Below are 9,477 nucleotides of genomic sequence, written 5' to 3' on the forward strand. Positions count from 1 at the left end.
GTATTTTTGATGGCATATGGTGGTATTAAAAGTTGTACAATAAATGTATGGAATGGAGATTTTTTTTTTTAATTGGAGCCACTGATTAAATATATAAAATAAATATAAATATCTTACTTGCAACCGCTGGATTTCATCCAACGTCGCTGATTGGCTAGCGATGACATCACTTATTAAGCTCAGCCCACTTAGTTACATCAAAAAGAAAGAGAAAGGATCTATACAGATAATAATACCACAATATTACAAACGCATGAAGTGGCAAAAGGGGCGTGGCTTAGCGATCGCGAGAGTAGAGTTGCCAGTTACTGAATTCCTATGGGCCTGCGTGAGGCTACCTGTTATCTACCTACCTTGTTGTGACCAACTCACGCATCTGATGGGCGCACAACAAACTAGTTTCCTATACTGCATATATTATCAATATGTTAAATAAATGTTGAAATGACTCATAATTTTAATCTAAAACATGCAAAAATATTAAAGAGCACAACTTTATTGATATTTAGTCCATTGGAAACGAATGTAAACATAGAACAGATTACTGAATTAGCAGGGGTAGCTGATCAGCTGATGCTCACAACAAAACGTGATATTTGTAACTAGTTCCCTGTACTGCATATATTATCAATATGTTAAATAAATGTTAAAATGACTACTAATTTTAATATAAAACATGCACAAATATTAAAGAGTACAACTTTATTGATATTTACTCCATTGGAAACGAATGTAAACATAGAAGAGATCACTGAATTGGCAGACTAGCTCATCAGCTGATGCTCACAACAAAACGTGATTTTCGTAAGGATTTCGTTAATCAAATTTTTGTTCGTTAACCGAATTGAAGATTCTTATGGAAGGTAATTCGTTAACTGAAATTTCGTTAACCGAACCGTTCGCTAACCGAGGGACCACTGTACGCCTAATAAACTCAAAGTGTTTGTTTTTTATGTTTATTTGATATTATTCCCTTGTTTCTTTATTTATTTTGTTCTATAAATATTGAGTAAAACAAGTGTTAAAATCTGACGGCCGTGACCACCGCGATGCCCGTATCCCCCCTATTTACATTATTTCTTATGGGAGAAATTGCTCCGCTATTCACAATTTCGATATTCATGCCCGTAACCTTTGCGATAAGTGAGGCAGGCCTGTATAATCTGAAGCCTCAGAGGATTCATATCATTTGAAAGAGTATACTGTATATTCATTCATGCCCAAAGGTCGTGGATGTAGAATGACTAACCGTTCAGAAGCTTTTTTGGAGGACTGTACATCACAGAGAGTGCCTTGGCTCTGCAGTGGATGACCCAGGTAGAGTCTCTTTTCCTTATTTAATGATCTGGAACAAATAATTAAACACACTACACTTGTTCCAGATCGACACAACCTACTTGTTCACATTCTTGATCTTTATTTTACCTCTAACCCCTCACACTATTTATACTCAATTTCTGCCCCCTTAGGATTTTCTGATCACAATCTTATTTCTATTAAATCAAACTGGGCGCGACCAACTCTCCCACTCCTGTTTAAACGTCACCTGTGACAATATCGGAGGGCACACTGACAATTTTTGCAAGAAATCTTCTCTGGGATGAATGTTGCTTTTCCACTCAGGATGCCTTGGTATGTGCTGACAGCATTGCCAGGGTTATAATGGGTGGTATGAGTGCATTTATCCCATCTTCTACCAAAGCTTTCACTTTACTGTACAATCATGGGTTGATTGCTCCTGTTCTCTTGCATGTAGAGAGAGAGAGATAGGGCATATCGAGTTATGAAACTATCTCTTGCTGTTACTCACTCCTCTTCCATTGCTTCCAGGAATCGTTGTAAGTCTTAATAGGACTAAGTGGAACTTTATTTTTAAAAAAGTGCTGACCTGACTTTTAAAAAAGTGCTGACCTGACTAACTCTTCTTTTAGTAAATCTTTCTTGTCCTTAACCAAAAACATCTGGAATAACTTCTGCACTCCCTCTTTTTCTCCTCTTTTCCGACCTGATACCACTATAGCCAACACTCTCTCTAATAAAGCTAATCTCTTTGGCACCTTATTTTCCTCCAACTCTACCCCTCCTACTCCTCCTACTGAACCTATGCTCATTCCTATAATCTCCAATTATAGAGTTGATTGTTGGTAAGTTATCCAATATGGATGTGAGTAAGGAGCATAGACCAGACGGGACACCTTGTGTGCTGAGGTTCTGGCCCCTGTACTTGCTCGCCTCTTTCACCTTTGCCTCAAAACCTAAACTTTCTTTCTTCTTGGAAGCATACCTTGGTTCAGCCCATCCCAAAAAAGGGTTACTATTCTAATCCCTCTAACTATCGTCCCATTGCCCAACTTCATCCCTCTCTAAGATTTTTGAAACTATAAACTTCATTTTCTCTGTCGCCTTAAACGCCTTTCTCATTTGTTGGATCACCAGCATGGTTTCTGCCAGGCAAAATCTACTGGTGATCTGTTCTCTTACTGCACCCATCTTTGGTCTCTTAGGGATTATGGGGAAACCTTTGTCTGCCAGGCAAGATCTTTTGGTGATCTGCTTTCCTACTGCACCCATTGAGTTAAAAGAGCCGAGAAGGTAGAGGATCTGGGCGTGATAGATGAAAATGAATTGATGTTTGAGGAACATACACGACGAAGTGAACAAGATGAACTATTTGACAAACCTGATCCAGTGAGCGTTTCTGCTTCTTTGAATTAGAAATATCTTACAAAGTGTGGATACTTCAAACTGGATACTGTAGTTAGTAAAACAGTGTACTAAAAAATATAAAATGTGTATACTGTACTAAAAATCGTAGTTGGTTAGAGATAACTGCTGGTATTTCATCACTTTGTTGTCACTGTTGCACAGTTGTACACTCCACATTAATAAAATCATCATTTAAAATTCACTAATGTGTTTGATTCTTACACCACAAGTTATTTAATGACACAAGCTTTCCAACTTCACTACAAGTACTGTAATTAAAAGAAGGTCTCTGAACTCTGTATGATTATAGCAGGAATGGCTCAAAGTCTAGCAGTTCTCAGTGGTGTGTTCCTACTAAAATACTACATAGTTTAATGATGGTTTTCTTCTCATTAGTTACAGTGTGCACCAGCACAGTTTGGCCTTGGCCTGATTAGGTGTGTATGGTACTTTTGTTGTGTAAGTACAGTACAGTATTTAATTTAACTGCTACATAATGATGATGAATTTCATATTTGGTTTATTACTTCCTGACACACATGTCAGGGTTCTTGGGACCTTGGATTTTAAAGTCCCTAGATATTCTGACTGTACATGAGTTGCCTGATCTTTGCTGAACTATATATAAAATTGAATTTCAGGGCCAATCTCCAATTTTTCCCAATTCAGCTGAAGCTGTTTATTTCTTGTGATCTATTAAATCCTGTATTCCTGTCATATTTAATGCTGTGGTGTTAACACAACAAAGAGAATTACCTACAAAATAATATTAACTCTTCTTCAGTGTTGGCAAAGATGACATCAGACCAGGACTCATGTTTTCCCATTCTTCTAAACGGCAAGCAGAGATGGAGAAAAAGAAGAAAATTAAGGATGTTAAACAGCAAACAAAATTTAAGACCATGAAAGAGGTGCAGAAGGAACGATTAGAGGAAGGTCTCAGCACTGCCATTAGCTCTTCGAATAAAGGCTTCTCAATGCTTCAGAAAATGGGGTACAAACCTGGAACAAGCCTTGGAAAGCAGAGTAAGTCCCCATTCATCAAAGTTTTCAGAAAATTTGTTTGAAAGTCACCTTATTCAAATTATTGAGTTTAATGTATGGTTGTAATAGTCAGGCAAATAACTGTTTTTCCTCAGTCAGTGACTAACTAACTTATTGAACAGCTTAGTACTACCAGGCATACAATTAACTCAACACTAAAACAGCCTTGAATAATTCTAGACTACCTTTGTTTGGTGAATTAAATAGAAATGGTGCACTTTGAGTGATATTAGGGAGAGAATAATATTATGACAGGATATTAATTGGAGAACTGAGATGTATCACTAAGAATGTAAACTTTGAGCCAAGTTGAAGAAGGAACTGAGAGTTTGTATAATAGTTTATATCTTATCGCAGTGAATCATGGGCTAAGTAGGCAACAGTATGCTCTAAAATGAGTTCCTTGAGTGTGTATTTAGGATTAACAGAGTGAAAGGGGTAAGACATATCAATGTGAACTGGCTGTCCAGAATAGGGAGATGTAGAGGATGTAGATTGTGTAGTGGATTGAGTGAAGAGATGTTCATTTAGGTGGCATGGATATATGAAAAGGATGCAAGTGGAGATGATGGGAGAGTGGGTGTGCAGGAGCATTGGGTAGAGGATAACAGCCTACATTTTAGAAAGAAGAGGAGGAATGATGCATTAGGGAGAGAACAGGGGAGGGGAATAAGAGAAATAGATAATGCAAAGAAGATTTATTTTGATTGGGTGGCCTGGAGGATCTTCTTTGTGATTTCCCCCTTGGGGGCAGTGCACATAGCAGATAAGATAAATATCCTTGTTTATCATTATATGTCATATTGTCATATGATGCTGTCTTATGAGTTTATTTGAAGAGATTTCTCTCTTGCAGAGTCTTCCCAAGTCATGCCAGTCATCTTAGAGTGGTAAAGTGTGTTAATATTTTAGGATAGAAAAAAAAATCTTGTCCTGCTTGATATCTTCAAGGTTATACTGTACTGTACTGTATACAGTGCTATTAGAAATACTGAATGATCTGCATCACATCTGCTCTGGAATTATCTCAGGAGATCTTGCTACAGTACAGTGTATTATATTATGACGATATGTTTTTTTAATGGAAAATGGCTTTCGAATACAATAGATCTTCGATATTTGTGGTTTCTGTAGAATATGAAATACAGTTGTACCGCGCTTAACGCGGTTTCACTTCACGCGATTTCTCATATACGCGGTGCCTCGCCAGAACCGAACTTTCACTTAACGCGGTTCATCTACTCATATACGCGGTGAAGTATAATATTTTTTTGTTTTTGTTTTTAGCTCATAAAATTCATACAAATTACCCGGCCAGAATATAATTTACATTGCTGGAATTCTTACAATATGATGATCATTTTGAATATAAACATCATAGATTTTGCATTAGACATACAAATTTTAGATATATTGTTTACTCTGAGTAAATATGTTATCTTTTGTGCAAAATATATGACATTTATATTCAAAATATTCCTGGTCTTACAAGGAATCCAGCAATGTCAATTATATTATCCTAACTTTAATCTGAGTTATTATTTATTACTAAAAATGTAAATTACTATTTTCTCCTAAAGCTTCTCTGGTAGGGAGGGTTGGGACGGACCGACCACCTGGCGCGGCTGGAAGAGGGGGGGAGGCAAGGTGGGGTACTTTGATTGACAGATAGTGTCGTGAAGAATATTTTTTTTTTTATTAACTGAAGATTTTTGTTTTAGCTCATAAAATTCATACAAATTACCCGGCCAAAATATAATTTACATTGCTGGAATTCTTACAGTTTGATGATCATTTTGAATATAAACATCATAGATTTTGCATTAGACATACAAATTTTAGATATAATGTTTACTCTGAGTAAATATGTTATCTTTTATGCAAAATATATGACATTTATATTCAAAATATTCCTGGTCTTACAAGGAATCCAGCAATGTCAATTATATTATCCTAACTTTAGTTTGAGGTATTATTTATTAAAATCTAGTGGTTTTCCCCCAAAAATTTCTCAGAGAGGGAAGAGCCAGCAGTGTAGTGTGAGAAGAGGGGGACGGAGTCGAATCCATTATTTGAATGGACATTAACTTGGCGACTGTATTTCTCTATTTCTCTTAAGTATTAATTGTGTGCATGTACCATCATAAAATTAAGATGTTATTTTTACTACAACATACAGTCGACCCTCGTTAATTCGGACCCCTTTAATCCGGATTTCGGATAATTCCGACAAAATCTGAACGAACTTTTTTTCTTTTCTTTTTTCTTTTTAGGAATATTACCTACGCGGACCTTAAGCTAAAATGCTGGTCCACCCACTGCTGGGATAAAACACCAGCATCTTTTTGGTTAAATGTAACATCTCCACCACTAGTGTGGGGGGGGGGGGATGCAACTTTTAGCTTCAGACATGAAAAATATTTTCCATTTACTGCCAGTAAACAATGGAAACGTAAAATATGTACCAATTAGTAATGAAAAGTTGTGCAGTTCCTTCAGCAAATGAAGCTCACCAACTTTCAATAGGCTAAATTACCTTACAACGTGTTTTCAGTAGTCAATGTTGAAGTTCTTAGCATAGCCTAACTTATCATATCATATACGGTATCACAGTACTCATTGATCTACAAAAAATACCGGTAATAAAAACCTTTTCGATATTTCACACGTACTATAATACCCGGTAATCTACTTCAACCTCCTATTGTTTACAACGACGCATGACGCACCACCAGCTGTTGAGTATCAATCAGCTAGACGGTACACGTGTTTTTCGAATCGTTTTCAGTTAAAAAGCTGTTACATCACACGTATATTTTACCTAAACTGCGCCTGAATGAATATATTCTCGGAAATAAATAGTAGTTTTGCTGAAACGTGATGTATTTTAATGTAAAATAGGATAAAATACATGACGAAAACAAAAGATTTTACCTAACCTTCCGATGTTCAAGAGAAGTTACTCGTTTTTTTTAATAGTTTTTGGTTAAAATACTGTTATATTACAATGGTATTCTATTCATACTGTGCTTGATATAATACATTCACGGAAATGTAATATTTTTGCTGAAATTACATACGTATTACAGTGGAAAGTGCGATAAAATCGTGACGAAAACAATGACTTTCGCTTTCGTTCGTTCAAAAGATGTTACCGTAATCGCTTTTCGATTGGTTTTCAGTTAAAAAAACCCGTTGTATTACAATAATATTCTATCCTAATTGACTTGAATAAATACTACGATACCATATTTCTGAATATTTTTATTAAAATCCATGCAAATCATTTTCCTTGTCATCGTCTGCAGCACCAAACAGCTTCTCCCAGTCCTCTCCTTGAACAGGGCTAGAGGGTACGTGTTTTTCGAATCGTTTTCGGTTAAAAAACTGTTACACCACACGTATATTTTACCTAAACTACGCCTGAATGAATATATTCTCGGAAATAAATAGTAGTTTTGCTGAAACGTGATGTATTTCAATGTAAAATAGGATAAAATACATGACGAAAACAAAAGACTTTACCTAAGCTTTTGATGTTCTTGAGATGTTATTCGTTTTTTTACTAGTTTTCGGTTAAAATACTGTTATATTACAATGATATTCTATTCATACTGTGCTTGATATAATACATTCACGGAAATGTAATATTTTTGCTGAAATTACTTACGTATTACAGTGGAAAGTGCAATAAAATCGTGACGGAAACAATGACTTTGAAATATAATGCGATATTAACCCCTAAATCGGTTAATTCGGACAATCGGCTAAAACGGACACCCTCCCCCCCTATTAGTCCGAATTAACGAGGGTCAACAGTAGTTGTGTGTCGTCAAAAAGTGGAGTTTGGGGGTCGGGCCAGTCTCTATTGGAATTAATCCCATATGTTCTGTTGTTCACTTAACGCAGTTTTCACTTAACGCGGTACCCTGTGGGTTCAATTGACCGCTTAACCGTGGTACAACTGTACCTATATTCTGTAATAAAAATTTTTTATTTAAGATTTTGTGGGGTACCACTCTTGCATCAGCTTAGTATGCAGTACACCATTTAGAAAATTACTTGGTGCTCTGCCAGCATGCTTGGATTCTTGACTAATAATATACTGTAGAAATTGTGTGAAAATTAATCATTTAACTGCGATTTCAGCAAGACAACAAAGATTAATAATTTCACTTGGTTGTAAGTCAGTGTAAGCTGGGCCGTGTGGATTCCGGATCAGTGTGAGATCAATCTGCCTCAGTCAACATAAAATTGTGATGCTTCCATGTACAGTATATGTTATAAATTTGCGCTTTTTGCATTCGTAAATTTTTGGAGGATAGTGATTTGCAGTCTAGTGTGTCAGGTGGAGCTTGTAAGAAACTCAAAGATATGGAACTGTGAAAATAATATAGGTACAGTACTATTTTTTATATCATCGCGGGTGGATATTTTCATTTTTAAAACTTTGATGGAATCTTTCTGAAACATAAATTTTGCTCATTCATCACTGTCACACAGAAAGCCTCAGATTATTATTGTCAGCATCAAAGATAATTAAATAATACACATTACTTTCTCTTGATTATTATTACAGGTAGTTTTCCTGGGTTACAAACGGGTTACGTTCTTAGTCCCAGTTTGTAAATTGGAAGAGCGTTAATTACATAGTTTAGGTTATGTTAAAGCACAGCCTTGTCCTACAAAACAACAATAATATACCATACATAACAAATAATTTAAATACTGTAAATAACGTGATGTTAAACACTACAGAATAATGAAAGTACAATAAAAACCCTAATGCACCAAACTAATTGGGGCAGACCCCAGTCCGGGCAATGCGAAAGTTTGAAAAATGAATCTATGCGGGGGACGGGGGGGGGGGGGGGCTGGAAATAACACTTCTCATCTGCTCCAACAACTAAGGTCTTTAAGTACTTAACAAGGTTAGTAAAACACTATTACGTCAAAAATAAAAAAGAGAGATAAAAATCTCCAGGTTGAAAATCAGATTAAGTCTGATTGTCGACAACTGTTTTCACATATATAATTGTTTTGTACTGTAAAGTGTTATATGTAAGTACTGTAACTGCAGAAGGATGTGAACTTATCATCTCATCATGCTAAAAAAAAATTCATAAAGCATGTGCAAGAATACTGTATTAAGTGCTGGAGTGGTTTGGGAACTCACAGGACCTAATCTGGTGGAGAATGCATGGAATCAGATGAAACACATGTTGTTAACATGGAACACATTATCAGTACATTGCCTGCAGGAGAAGATCAAGTAGATCTGGATAATGAAGATATGTTGTGATTACAGTACCTGTAATTCCCCGAAATATTGGAATTCATGCCAAATAAACTTCAACTGGTGGCAAGATGAAAAATTAAACAAGTATTGAATACTATAATATGTTATGAAAGTTTTCACATGTTTTAGAGTGTTTTATATATCCTTAACTTAAATTTAGTTAAAGGTCCTTTTAAAAGGTTACAAAGATCAATATTTTTTGTAGACTTTGTACAGGAAATGATAATGTTTTTCCACATTGTATGTAGATATAGTACTGGGTACAGTACTCTTTTAAACAAGATCTTTCTCTTGAGTATAAATAAAGAATTACAGTGAAATGAAGCCAGTAACAGGATGCTCTTCTGCAACCTTTCCTCTAACCACACATTTAAAACATTCTCCAACTACTCAAATCATGCTTAGTATCCTTGTCAAAGTTCCTCATA

General features: G+C 35.7%; 1 protein-coding gene across 1 annotated transcript; it reads left to right on the forward strand.

The window, feature by feature from the left end:
- Positions 1–2,509: 2,509 nt before the first annotated feature.
- On the forward strand, positions 2,510–4,862 carry LOC121854990 (G patch domain-containing protein 11-like). The gene is made up of 3 exons (XM_042349807.1): positions 2,510–2,592; positions 3,491–3,732; positions 4,607–4,862. Exons 1-3 carry the CDS (start codon positions 2,510–2,512, stop codon positions 4,642–4,644), a joined length of 363 nt encoding a protein of 120 aa, XP_042205741.1. The 3' UTR covers positions 4,645–4,862.
- Positions 4,863–9,477: the final 4,615 nt, after the last annotated feature.

The sequence above is a fragment of the Homarus americanus genome, unplaced genomic scaffold (assembly GCF_018991925.1).
Source record: "Homarus americanus isolate GMGI-L3 unplaced genomic scaffold, GMGI_Hamer_2.0 scaffold60040, whole genome shotgun sequence".
NCBI lineage: Eukaryota > Metazoa > Arthropoda > Malacostraca > Decapoda > Nephropidae > Homarus > Homarus americanus.

Excerpts from the sequence above, each read along its gene's own strand:
- LOC121854990 (XM_042349807.1), top strand. The coding sequence starts at position 2,510 with ATGGGGAAACCTTTGTCTGCCAGGCAAGATCTTTTGGTGATCTGCTTT. Across the intron at positions 2,593-3,490 it reads GAGTTAAAAGAGCCGAGAAG|TGTTGGCAAAGATGACATCA; the intron begins GTAGAGGATCTG and ends ACTCTTCTTCAG. Across the intron at positions 3,733-4,606 it reads AACAAGCCTTGGAAAGCAGA|AGTCTTCCCAAGTCATGCCA; the intron begins GTAAGTCCCCAT and ends TCTCTCTTGCAG.